Source organism: Tiliqua scincoides, chromosome 4, assembly GCF_035046505.1.
Source record: "Tiliqua scincoides isolate rTilSci1 chromosome 4, rTilSci1.hap2, whole genome shotgun sequence".
Taxonomy (NCBI): Eukaryota; Metazoa; Chordata; class Lepidosauria; order Squamata; family Scincidae; genus Tiliqua; species Tiliqua scincoides.
Window position 1 is genome coordinate 20,875,028 of NC_089824.1, and position 14,084 is coordinate 20,889,111.

A 14,084-nucleotide genomic window follows, 5' to 3' on the forward strand; every position below is an offset into this window, starting at 1 on the left:
CCCTTCGGAGCCATTCCAGGCGGGGGGGGGAGCAAAACAGAGGCATCTGCCTGGCTCCGAAGGGGAGCGTGAGGCTCCCTGCTTTGCCCCCCTCCGGCTACGCCACTGGGGCGCATCTCCGGCCTCTCCCGCCTGGCTGGCTGGCTGGCGCTCCAGGGGCCAGAGGCGGCGCGCTGCCTGCCGCTCTGGATTGCAGCAGGCACGAGGGGCGCGCCTCTGCCCATTAGCAGCTGCAGCAGTGCCAGGCAGCCGGCAGCAGCCGCTCCACGTGTCAGGGCGGGGAGAGCGCAGGGGCTGGGCGGGCTGGCGGGCTGGGCTGGGCAGCCGAGCGCAGCAGGCAGGCGAGCAGCGAGCGAGGCTGCAGATCCCGGAGAGGCGGCTGCGGCTGCGGCACTGACAGCGCCCGCTCCCCGCCCAGCAGCAGCAGCAGCAGCAGCCCAGCCCAGCCGCCTCCGCCGGGACGAGGCGGGATGGGGCCCCTCCGGGAAAGCAGCAGCAGCAGCAAGGTGAGGCGGCGCGAGTGGGGCGCGTGTGATGCGGGGGCCTGCCCCGTGGGGCTGGCCGGGGCTGCAGCTCAGGTGTGTGGCTGGGGCTGTGGACGGGCGCAGAGGTGTACCTGCGGACGCGGGACACACTCATGCACACGGTACGTGAGAATGCTGGCACCCGTGTGTGTATACACACACGCACACGCGATACATGTCAAGCAATCTCTCTCTTTCTAGATATGATGTATATCATAAAATATGATATAGACATACATATATACGTCAGTCAAGGTATATATGAGATATATCGAATGATATATATCAATCAAGATATATAAGCACTTTCTTGCTCTCTCTTTATATATATATATATATATATATATATATATATATATATATATATATATATATATATATGAATGAGATTGAGCCATGGCGGGGGATCTAAGACACAGGCTTATATAAATCAAGATATGTGCATGCTCTCTCTCTCTCTCTCTCTCTCTCTCTCTCTCTCTCTCTCTCTCTCTCTATCTATCTATCTCTCTGTAAAAGATTGAGCCATGGAAGGGGAATCTAAGACCCAGGAATTTTTTTTTAAATCATTTTTATATAACACAAAACTTAGGTTTCTGTTTTGTTCCCGTCCCCCCTCCAGTCTTTCCCCCTCCAGCCTCAAAGACACCAAAGTCTGCTGATTGTACCCCAATCAAGCCTGCCACAGTGGGTAAAGATGTGGTTTTTAGGGTGTGGGCACCCACCTCTCCAAGATGAGAGATAGGAGGAGGAGGGGAGGCTACTTGTGGCTTGGGGGTGCTGAGGATGTGCTTGCAGTGGGAAGAAGGGCCCTAGAGTGAAGGGAAACAACATGTGGGGGGGGGCATCTTGCCCCCAGGGAAGGGCAATGAGAGAGGGTGGCCTTCCCCTCTCCCTCTCCCTTCCTGGCAACAGCATCCCTCCTCCTCCAGCCCTGATGGAGTCTGACATCATGATTGCTGCTCTGCCGCAGATCCTTCTCTGGAGGGGGGGGGGGACAAGCCCCAAATTACGTCACCCCAAACTGGGAAGGCTTCATAGAAACCCCATTTTTATTTGGCATCCCTCCCCCCATCCCTCTCTCGGGAGTTGTCATCATGATGATGTTATAGGTGGTGAGGATGGGTAATGATCGCTGTGCTAATTGCCTCTAAGAGCCTTTCCAGCTGATCCATTTTTGAAGCCTGTTAAACGCACTGCTGTCACCAGCCAGTTGTCTGGCAGACCTTGACATTCTCTGTCCAGCAAAACCTTTGACTTTGATTTGATCTGGTTGAAAACTGTGACTCTTCTTCGGTGACACCCGTCACAGACTTCTCTTCTGAAAAAAACAGGGCAGCCTCCCCATCTTATGTGTGGATTTGGCTGCTATTTGTTGCTTTTTTACAGTTGATGGAGTATGGTAGCATTTCACAAAGCCTGCAATGCTTATGAAAACTCTGCTTAAGGAGCATGTCATGCGTTGCACAGAGACAAACCTGGATTTCCTTCAGGGAGTGAGCTTGACAGGCAGTGGCAGCTAATTACTGCTACCTGATAGGAGTCATGTGCTTGCAGGAAAGAATCCATTTACACTTTACAGTAGGTGTGGACTGACTTGAAGGCCCAGTTCAAGTTGCATGGCAGCTTCCACATGGAAGCAGCTTCCACATGGGGCGGGGCCCCATGCAACAAGTGCCGTGTTTGTAAATAGTGACTCCGATGCTCTGTGTTATTGTGTGACCTGCCCCTAGATCAGTGCTTCCCAACCTTTAGGAGCCCATGGACCACTGAGGCAAAAATTGAAATCATTGTGGACCACATGTGGCTGTGGGTGGTCTGGCCTCCACTTTCTCTGGTGCTCTGTCTGCCAAGCACTCCCCTACAGACTATCAGGGAGGACGGAGGAAGGACTGCCCACAGCCACAGCTGACACTTACTGTAAGTGGCTGTGGGGGCAGACAGTCTCCACCCTTTTTGGTGGTCTTTGGTGCAGATTGCTTGCTCAGCCAGATACTGGAAGTGATCAAAGGAGATCTTTTTTCCTGAGACCTCTTGGACCACTTCTCGGGGTCTCGTGAACCACCTGTGGTCCCCGGACCAGTTGGGAACCAGTGCCCTAGATCTATACTGCACCCCCCTCAGGTGCCATTGTTGCCAATAGGGGGGGGGGGGTTTCAGTTCCTTAGCACCAAACCACATAGGTCACTATTTGCAATTATGCCAGTCCTGTGAAAGCTACCCATGTGGAAGCACTCTTTTATAACCAGTGTACTAGTGTCAGTGCAAGTCCTTTGAGATTGTGGGATTGAGGAGCACCAGAGAATGATGTTTCCATTGTTACTGTCATTGTAAGGAGCACAAAATCCAAGACAAGGAAATCTGCCGCAGTCGCATCCCTCGCCTGGTCCTCCGGCCTCACCTCCCCCAGCAGCATGTCCACCACCAGAAAGTGTCCCCAGCCTCTGAGTCACCCTTCTCGGAAGAGGAAAGCAGAGAATTCATCACCCTTAGCTCCTCTGGGGGGTCAGCAAGAACTATCAGCAGCAACAGCTTTTGCTCAGGTAAGGGAAGAATGGGTGTGGCCATGAAAACATAGAGTTCTTAAGCCTGTTGTCTTCCTTTTTTTTAGTCCCAAGAATAGAATGGGGAGGGGCCAGAACTCTGTGGTGGAAAACATGCTTTGCTTGCAGAAGATCCCAGTGGTGATCCCAGGAATCACCAGGATGCCATTCTTGACAATCCAGATAGGGCCGGGTAAGACCCTGCCAACTACAGGGACCAATGGTCTGATTCGGGATTAGAAATATCCCTTATTAGGGATAAGGCAGCTTCTGGTATTCATATGTTCAATAGCTTCCCTAAGGGGTCAGCAGTAGCAAACATAGCAATGGGAAATCCATTGCTTGCTGAGCGAAAGTCATCAGTGAATCTGTCAGAAACATGTCTTCTGATAGGCATCATGTATGTTGTGTATTGTCTACCCCTCCCCCCACACCTGATGCTGACTGCTTGGATGTGCAACTAGGGAAAAAGTCATGGTCAATGAATTTCAGTATTAAATATTTTAAACATGTTTCATTTTAAATGAAATCAGATGTTGCTGTTTGGATGACTGTCTTAAATATTGCATAAAAAAAATATTGGCATTCTGTTGGTATTAGAACTTTTTTTTTTTAAGCCTTAAAAGGTCTAGCTTTCTTTAAGAAGAGCTTAAGGCCTTGGAGATCTGTAAACTCTGTATGTAAAATGGGAGAGAAGATTGGCTTAGCAGGGATTACAGTCTTACGATTTCGATAGGGTTTTTTTTTACATTATTCAAAGTCCTTTATAATCCTTATTATTATTAATAGAAATTGATCCAGCAGGCACGGGTTATGTAATGATATTGATTTTCTACCCCACCTCCCACTAGATTACAGTGTCCCATTTGATGGTCAGTAATAAAACAATGATGTCATACAAGCAGTATTGATTGGGAGAATTACACTGTTCAAATGGCAGCCCACTCCTTTCCACACTAAATAATTTAAGATAGGAGCCTATTTCTTGTTGCAGTTTGCATACATACACAACAGAAGGTGGGGATGCTCTGTACAAATGCGCTTTAGAATAAGATCATGCTAAAAGACAATGTAGATAGAAACTCAACTCAATATATAGCAACCGTTAATTGTCCTTAGATAAAAGTGTCCTGGGACAACACTGGGGTAGGAGAGAAACTCTCATTTTGCTAGGGAAGAACAGTCCTTAAATTAAGAATAGCAATCTCATTTTGCAGTTATTGTGAGTTATATTGAAGTTAAAAATCTGCAATTTTAAGTAGTCCTTAAAATAAGACACTTCAGGAATTGCTGTCATGCTAGTGATTGCATATATTAGCGACCGAATACATAGCTTTTTATGAAGAAAGGGTTGAATTTAATGTTCTTTTATTGTTTTCTTCAAGGAAGGAATGCAGATTTTATATCTTCCTTGAAACTTTGATTGTGCTCTTAGTGTCTAAAGCAGCGTTTTTCAACCCCTGTGCCGCGAATGGTCTGCAGGTGTGCCACTGGGGGAAAGTCATATAGGACCATTGGGGGATGTGAATTCCTGACCAGCAGTGCCTTGTCAATTGTAAAAAAAAACTGATGGTGTGCCTTGCCAATTTTAGTGCCTTGTCAGTGTGCCAAGAGATCCAAAAGGTTGAAAATGGTTGGTCTAAAGCAGGGATGTCAAACATAAGACCCAGGGGCTGGATGTGGCCCACGGAAGCTTTTTATCAAGCCCTCAGGCTCTCATTTGCTAAGCAGTGCTAAGGACTTACTGCTGAAAGGGCAGCCCACATGAAAATTGGTCTCTCCCATATTTTGAAATATGATCAAGATTTGTGTATTTTCTTTTCTGTCGTTTGCAGCTAATGAGTTCCTAAGTGAGAAAAAGTGCTTATTTTTTGTTATGACCTGTTTAATGACATCACTTCCTGCCTCGTGACATCACTTCTGACCCTCAGCAGGCATCATGTATGCTGTTCGGCTCTCTGTATGAAACGAGTTTGACACCCCTGGTCTAAAGTCATCTTCTTTTTAAAAAAGTTCTTTTTATGAATATGTTTGAATGTTATGCAGAAGACAGTCTCATCAAAAACACAACCACTAGAATGGCACGCAGACCAGGTGCCTCTCCCAAATGCTCGAATGAACTCGCGCTCTGGATCTCATTCTTGCACGTCTAGAGCTTGTTAAATGTCATTGTCTTTCAGCACTAGCTCTTGACATCCGCCAGAAAGCCTTGCCTTCTGATTTCTGCATAACTGACTGGTGCAATACTGCTGTCCAGAGCATGTCAATGTTGCTTCAACCAGCACATCTCATACAGAAAAGAAACCGATTGCAGTCCTCTAGGCAGAATAAAGAGGCTGCCAGTCTGGAAGCAAGTAGAGGGGAAGGAGAAACCACTCAGAAGTAAAGGAGAATGTATGTACTATGGCAGGAAAGTCTTACCTTTGTCTGAGCTCTGAGACTTTTGGTGCAATCCTCTTGTGCCCCTGCACTGGGGTAATGAGTGCTGCACTGGCACAGTTACAAAGATGCCATAAAGTGCATTGCAACAGCAGTGGAGTTAGTAGCGCTGACAGAAGGCCTGTGCCATCCTGCTGGCGCCAGTACAGGACCCAGCAAGTGCAGGACCCAGTAAGATCCATGCTGGGCAGTGAAGGGGTGAAGGACGGGCAAAGGAAGGCAGGGAAGGGGCGGAAGAGGGCAGGGCAGGGGTGAGCAGATCAGACCCAGGAAGAGGGCAGAATTAGCAGTGCTGGTGCACACCGTATTCTATTCCCCCTTCCCAGTCCCTAATCACTGACACAGATCCATTAGGACTTGCACCAGCGATTTAACAGGGATAGGTCCAAGTAGACCCATTGCCATGAGTGGGGCTTTCCCTGGGGCAAGGGGACAAATGTCCCTTTACTGCAAGGAGACCTTCAAACTGCAAAATTCCCCCATGGGATGTGGCACAATCCGGCTGGCCCTGCTGCATTGGCTCAGGGGAATTTCAATAGGACTGGGCTGTTAGTTTTTTGACCCACCTTAGCATTGCAACTTGCTGGAATGTCAAGACTCAGTCTGATGCAGAAACAAGGGTGTCTCTGAGCACATGCAGTGTAGCTCTGTGGGAATACTGCACAATCCACAACAGGCTCCTGAATATCTTGAACTGGGGACCAGGCTTCTAGGACAGAAGCAGGGCCAAACCAAAGTTTTTGCTACCCTTCAAAATCCTGCCTGCCATCAGCACTTTATGTAATTATTGACCCAAATTCATGTATTGATTTTTATAGTTACATTTGAGAATTCTTCTATCACTGCATTGTGCTCTGTGCTGACTAAGTGCTAGCCCTAATGGGCTTTCAATCACATGCCCTGGAGGATATTTACAGCTATATCCTGCCCTTTCGCCATGGAGCTCAGGGCAACATATAAGGTTCTTTCCTTCTCCCATGACTTTTAATCTTCAGAACAACCCTGCAAGGTTAGACTGAGAGATGGTGATTAGCCCCTGCTAATTGGGTAAAAGGCACTTTTTCAAGTGGGTGCTCCTTTTTTTAGCAGGGGGAGAGTAACTGGCCCACCTCACCCCAGCACTGTCTGTTCTAGTGGCTGTCTGCTGGTGTTCTTTTTGCATCTTTTTAGATTGTGAGCCCTTTTGGGACAGGGAGCCATTCAGTTATTTGATTTTTCTCTGTAAACCGCTTTGTGAACTTTTAGTTGAAAAGCAGTATATAAATACTGTTGTTGTTGTTGTTGTTAGCCCAGGGTCACTAGTGAAGACCATGGCCAGATGGGGATGTGAACCTGCTTCTTGCCACCACTACATCAACTTGGCTATGTAGGAGATATTATCAAGCCAAAGATTTGCTAAACTGGCATCTGCTAAGCTGGCAATTTTCAGAGGAAGTACACAGTAAGCTGTGTACGTAAGCAGTCGCTCTCTTTCCAAGATTTACATCACCCCTGAATTATAGCACTCAAGAGGCAGTTACCTAGTTTCTCTGGTTAGGCTGGCCCTGGTAGAAAATAACACTGCTAAGCACTGTGGTTGCATATTTGTGGGGCAGCTATTCATTTCTCTTCCCCACCAGGTGATCTCATGGGTGGGGTGCAGCCTTCAGGCTAGCAAACAATGGTGATAATGAATGTATTGCTGTACAGCTTAATCCATGAACATGTTACGATGAAGATTTGTGGACAGTGTACTAGAAGGCTCCAATCTGATGCACGGTTACTTCCGTTGAATCCAGGGGGATTTGTTTCTGCATAAACATGCTCAGTTTGCGCAGGTGCTGAAAGAAAGCTACCCTTTACTCTTTGTAGATGGCACCCTTAAAAGACTGTGATAATAAAGTTTCTGAAGCTGAAATCTTATCCTACAGGTTTTATGAGTCAGCACCATTCAACTCAGTGCTTGATTGCCCAAGGAAGGAATATCTCCTAAGAAATTGTTGTGGGGGGAGCAACCCCCTTTCAAATTCCTGGCAAATACAGGTTGATTTCATGTACTTTTGTCAGTCTGAAACTTCAAACTGGGTGCCATTGTTCAATGAAAGGAATCCTTTGGGTGGACGCTGCCTGTCATCTGACATTGAAACTGGTACCCTCCACACTCCCTTCTCCCCACTCACCCACCCCACTGCCACCCTTTGGTTTGGATTTCAGCTGCTGGAGTCAGATGTCAAGCTGAGAAAAGCTTTTGGCAGCATCACCTGACTCCCTTGCGTCATCCTGCATCATGTCTGTTTTGCTCCCAAGCTATACTGCTTTGCTGTGGAGCATCTCTTGTGTATGCCCATATATTTATTGCATCAATTGGGGGGGGGGGGGAAACCCTGCACTTTAAAGAGTGTGAGCCACCCCCTTCTTGAGGAACCATCTGCACAGCTGTCCCAAGTGCAACAACAATAACAAAGAGGCTTTCTTGAATATTTGGGGGAATTTAAATCCTGGTATCTGCCTATAACGTAACAAGACACTGTGGGAAAGAGACTTCACTGACAGCACGCATCTTGCCCATTGCCACCAAGGGAAGGTCTGTTATGTGGTGTTTGAGATCAAATCTCTAAATCCGGTTGCTTGTTTAGTTTGTTATGCTAAGAGCTCATTTAACAGTGCTAATGTAGTTCAGTGGCTAGGAGTGTATATGAGCTGTGAAGTCCCTCACTCAAATCCTCTGCTATCAAGTCAGATTTGCCTTTCCTCAGTGGCATAGCTAGAGTGTTATTTTGCTCCCAACTGCCTGGAATGGCTCTGTAGGGGAGGGGTCACTTGCATGGCGTGTTTGGGTGCCTGCAAAACTTAGTGCTTTGCACCCCCTCTAGCTACTCCACTGTCTTTCCTATCTGCGTTACACTGAGTCAGAGCATTGACCTGCCTAGCTCAGGATTCTCTACACTGGCTAGCAGTGGCCCTCCAGGGTTTCAGCTCAAAGTGCTTCCCAGTTTATCTGTAGATGCCAGGGATTGAACCAGAAACATTCTATGTCCAAAACATGTTCTCTTATCACTGAGTTAAAGCTATTCTTCCCCCCCCCCCCCCAAAAAAAAATATCCAATAGAGCTACCTTTTAGGGTCATTGTAAGCAGAGGCATAGCTAAGGGGGGACAGGGGAGATGAATTACCCCAGGTTTCATGCCTTGAGGGGGTGCCAACCCATACCCCCAACAGAAGACCAGAAGAGGAAAAAAGCAGCCTTTTGAAGCCTCCTGGAAGCCTTAGAGAAGCACTTACAGTTTCTGGCTAAAACCAGAAGTGCCTTTTTAAGTTATTCTGAGGCCCAGGGCAGTTGTTAAAAAATTTTGTGCTCTCGGATGCCAGATGGGTTAGCTACACCACTGGTTGTAAGGATGACTGAGATCATATACATTGCTTTGCATGCTCTGAGGCTGCAGTTGTATGCATATTTACTTAGGAGTAAGTCCCATTGAACCTGGTGGAAGTAAGTAAGTAAGTATAGGATTGTGCAGTAAAGCCACTGCCGGCCCATCCAAAAAGCCAACCATTACAGGTTGCATCAGCAGTGGATTTCTTGGGATCCAAAGGGCTGGAAGGTTCAGAGTGCCTTTCACACCAAATCTGCCACTCCTTTGGACACTAGAATCTGGACCACTGATGCATCTCATATCGGGTGGCCTCATGGATGCAAGCCAGTTGAGCGAAAAGCATATAGTTTGCCCCCTTACCAACTCTCCTTATGTACTGCCTTGAAACTCGAAAGTGGGGACTTCTGGTTGCATTTACAGGGACAGTGTAAGTTCGTGCTGTCCCTCTAAATGCAACCAGAAGTCCCACACTTGCAGGTTCCATAGCAACATGAGAGTAAGAGTTTTGGGGTGTGCTTGTGTGTGTGCATGTGTAGCACAGAGGTGGTGGAATCTAGGCACAGTATCAGGTAATGTTGATGTTCTGGTCCCACCCCTCCAGTAAAGGACTATATAAGCCCTATTATCAACTGCTCTTCCCTGGAATTGATGCACACATGGAATGGACCAAGGTTGCTGGCTGAGCCCTGACCTATGTGTGCGTGCTGGTCCTACTCTCAATTTCTGTACATTCAGTAGTAAATGAGAATAGACTGTGTGTGGATACAGATGGAGGAACGCAGGGTCTGCACGCAATTGGTGTTCTGAGATACAAAAGAGGGGAGTTACAGCTGCCATACAGTACGTTGGCAATGTGCAGTTTTTGCCTGAACATGTGATCTGTGCATGAAGGGGGGGGGGGGATAGAATTTTGCTTTAGGCAGTAAATAAAAAATTGGGCCAGCCTTGACAGGAAGACTAAACAGAACAGTACAAGAAGATAAGAAGGCAGGCTGGCAGCAACCTCCTGGCACAGATATAGACAATCCCTGTTGACGGAAAGCAGGAAATCGTTGTAGGCTCACATTCTCCAACCTACGTCCTGTTACACAGCTACGTGGCTGTCATCACGAGATTTTATCCAAAGTGGGCAAGCCTGACATGGTTGGCAAGCCAAAGTGGGTGAGGTGAAGGCTGACAGCCGAATCCTATCCACACTTACCTGGGAGTAAGCCCCATTGACTCTACTGGGACTTACTTTTGAGTAGACATGCATAGGCTTGGGCTCTAAATCACCTACTACTGGACTCCAGGCTGTTCCGTGTTGCGATAACCTGCTTCCTCAGTTTACCTGCAGAGTAATTCCCCCTGACTTAACAGATGGTTTTGCCAGTGGGCACAGCTCCTGGCTGATGTGAGGGATCTGTTCGGAAAAGGAGGACAGCGGGTGCACTTAATCAAGCAAGATTTGCCTGTGTGTATGTGTATGTTTGATTAAAATTTAAGCAATCACAGTCAGATGAACTTGCTCCTGCCTGCTATCAGTGCATCTGATGGGCCATTCAGGATTTATAGGACATGCATCCTGAAAGTAGCGACAACAGCAGGCGTCCTTCACAACATTTTGTGATCCAGTAAAATAACATTTTGTGATCCAGTAAATGTGGAAATATAAATGCATACAGGTTTTCTCATTTTTGAAAGAGAAAAGAGAGTTTCTGGTTTAACTAGGCTACTTGAGCAATTTGGCATTTTGAACGCATCAGCATGTTCCACAGCTTGCTATCATCTTTGCTTAACCTGGCTTTAAAGTATTAAGGAGATGAGAAGGGCCCAGCTGGATCAGATTAAGCATCTGTCTAATTCAATATCCTGTTTCCAGTAGTAGCCTACCAGATGCTCCCACAAAGTTTTTGAGCAGGGCGTCAAAGCCCCAGCCGTCACCTGTTTGATCACAACATCTGGCTTTCAGAGATGCTACTTTGGAACCTGAAAGTCATTTAGTTGTCATGGCTAATAGTGGGTGCTCCCCAGCCTCCATAAATCCTTCTGTCGTCTACTTTGAATGTCCAAGAACAAAGTTTCTTCTATCAGTTTCTTTAAGGGCACAATGCTAACTTGTACTGGAAACTGGCAGGCCAGCGGGCCTGTGCTGCATCCAGCACAAGTTTGGGGCTGATTGCAGACTGAAACACTTCCCCTTAGCCCGTGTCACGCTGCAGCAGCCCAATGGGGTAGCACAAATCTGAGCAGCCCGGGACTGCCCTGGGCCACCCGGGAATGTGGTCAGGATCCGGCATAACTGATGAATCCTGACCCATCTCCTGCTCCCTGCCTGCTTGCTCCCCCCCACCCAGAATGCCTTCCTCCTACCTCCTCCCTGCATTCCCCCCCCCCAGAACCTGCTGAGCTCAGCTGACACAAGTCATCCCCAGGCCCCGCATCCGCATGGTGAGGCCGGCACACTTCCGTGCGCCAGTCTATCCCCCCTCAGAGTCGCGCAAAAGTGCTTTATGGCACTTTTGCAACACTCCTGGGCCGGCACAAGGGACTTGCGTCGGCCCAAGTGAGAGTCAGGACTGCGCCCCAAATGTTTTTTTCTATTCTTTTAAAATGTTATTTTTTCATGTTGGTTGCCCATGCTAAACTTTTGGAGAAATGGTAAAGCTAAGGCTGCACTTTTATACCGGCTTACGCAGAAGTAAGCCCAGTGGTCTCAATGGGGCTTGCTTCTGAGTAAACTTTTATGGAATCAGACCATACGTAAAGAAATCTTTTATTATCATGAGTGGCACCTGAAATTCTGGTTGAAATGCAGCATGAGCTCATCGACAAAGTGATTGTCTTTGTATCAGTGCTCCCTGCACCTGCTTGGGAAACTAAGCCTGTTGACCTTCACTTCTGTCTTCACCTGCTTTGTATATCAATCAGCAAATGAGCTGCAAAAGCTCCTGAGCTGTAAAAGCACAGTGCCACGTAATGTATATCCCACCCCACCCCCTTCCTCTTTGGTACATTTCTTTTAACTATATGGGCACACGGCGCACTTTTATTAATAGAATCCAACCCCAAAGTTAAGCGTTAACAGCTTTCAAAATGATCTCCTCTCAGATCTCAAATAGTTGCAGAGTTCTGCAGAATCAGAGAGACTGGTCCTTAACCGGAAGTCAGCTCTAAGGGTCTCCATCTCTCCATCACAGACTAAGGCCTGGTCTACACAAGTAGCGGATAAGTGGATGGACTGAATGCTGGCTTGTGGGAGAAAACAAAAAACAAAAAAATTGAGGAAAAAAACAGCTAGCACATCAGGAGAGAGATTCTGTCCCTTCTACTACCTCCTGTGCTAATTTTCTAGTTGCAGAAAGTTTTACTTTTACACACAGTAGCATTCAAAAACCACCAGGCCAAGTGTAAACCACCAGGCCTGAAGCTGGTTTAAGAGAAAGTTTCTTTTTTTCAGAAAACTCTGGGGATCGTAGTTTGGTGAATGGGTGAGGACTAGGCATCTGTAACAGGACCCTCAATCCCTTCTCCAAATAACAGTTCCCAGGATCCTATGAGAGAAGCTGTGACAATTAAGGGCCCAATCCTATCCAATTTTCCAGCACCGGTGCAACTGCAATGCAACCCCAAGGTAAGGGGACAAATGTTCCCATACCTTAAGAGGGCCTCTGTGACTAGCTCCTCACCACAGAATACAGTGTATGCCCCACTGGTATGGCTGCACCGGCACTGGAAAATTGGATAGGATTGGGCCTTATATGGGGTACTTAAGATAGTAAGATGCTACTTATGTAGCATAGATAATATCCGGTATTTCTGTTTTGCCTTGTAGATCCTACTAGAGCAGTGGTTCCCAAACTGGTGGGTCACGATCCACCAAGGGAACTGGAAGCAGGGCATTACCCCTTAAGGGGAGTGGCCCTGCTCTGATCAGTGCTCTGATCAGTGCTGCAGAGATCATTGCACTGCCACTTCCAAGGGACTTTTTTACTTACTTGGGAGTAGTGCTGGTCTCCTGCAGGGTCCTGGAGCCTTACAGCCCCCTCTGATCTCCTCTGTGGTTGCAGTAAACAGGCCTGATCTCTGATCTACAGTTACTTCTGGTTTTCAGGGAAAACAGTAAGTAACTTTAGATCGGAAATAAGGGCTTTGTAAACAAGCTGTGGAGGAGATCAGAGGGGGCTGTGAGCCTCCAGGACCCTGCAGGAGGCCAGTGCTACCCCCCGGCTAACTAAAAAAGCCCATTGTCAGTGGCAGTGCTGCAGTCTCTGTAGCACTGTCGCTGCCCCTCTCTGGCCCCCCTCGCCCTTACAAACATTTACCTTGGTCCCAACTCCCATATAGGAGTTTGGGAACCACTGTACTAGACCAGTGGTTCTCAAAGTCCTACTCGACCTTTGGGACCACAGTAAGTATTGGCTGAGGCGGGGTGGGGGACAAAAACCGGCAATAGGAGTTAATTGGAGCAGCGAGGAGGCTCGCAGGGAGGAACAGAAACCCGCTGGACCCTCCCAGAGGCCAGCATGATTCCCCAAGTAAGAAAAAACCCTTTCTTCTTGATCACTGCAGTGCCGTCAGAGGACCCATTTCTGGGTCACTCCTCTTAAGGGGAATGGCGCTCTTCTGGTTCCCCTAGTAGTGGCTTGCCACCCACCAATTTGGGAACCACTGTACTAGAGCAAGAATGGAGGCTTCATTCTCTTCATATCTGTCATTCCCCTTCTTCCATGTTTAAGAGAAATGCAGCGATGCTTTGTGGAATGGAGACCAGTGGACAGAGTGTTGGTTGACTGACCAGCTCGCTAACCTCTTGAAGGACGGAGATGCATACAGAACTCTGGCAGTGATTGCCCATTCACTTGAAGCAACTAGGCAAGCTCTATACACTCATCCTATAACATGTGTGAAACTAATTCTGACAGAGAGGGCTGTACATATAGTACTATATGCTTTGCACATGACATGCATGTGGATCTGGAGTGGGATACTGGATTTGGACCTGGCAGACTTAGGGTGAAGCCCTGTTTCAGCCAAATACTTCCTGCACAGTTCTGAGTTGGTTAGTCGTAGTCTCTTCATCTTTACAGTTTCTCCATCTGTAAAATGGGAATAAAAGGGCACAATCCTAAACCGGTCTACTCAGAAGTAAGTCCTATTGTGTTCAATGGGACTTACTCCCAGGAAAGTGAGGTTAGGATTGCAGCCATAGTGATTTAAGTCCCTGGACAGCTATGAAAATGTTG

The 14,084-nt window shown here is 47.5% G+C and overlaps 1 protein-coding gene across 3 annotated transcripts in view; it reads left to right on the top strand.

The window, feature by feature from the left end:
- Positions 1–374: 374 nt before the first annotated feature.
- SYBU (syntabulin) overlaps positions 375–14,084 on the top strand; it is a 42,063-nt gene continuing 28,353 nt past the window's right edge. For all 3 annotated transcript variants that reach the window (XM_066625565.1, XM_066625567.1, XM_066625569.1), the window contains exons 1-2: positions 375–506; positions 2,860–3,067. In XM_066625565.1, the coding sequence (XP_066481662.1) occupies positions 471–506; positions 2,860–3,067 (244 nt within the window). In that variant the 5' untranslated portion in view covers positions 375–470. The remainder of the gene's footprint in view (positions 507–2,859; positions 3,068–14,084) is intronic.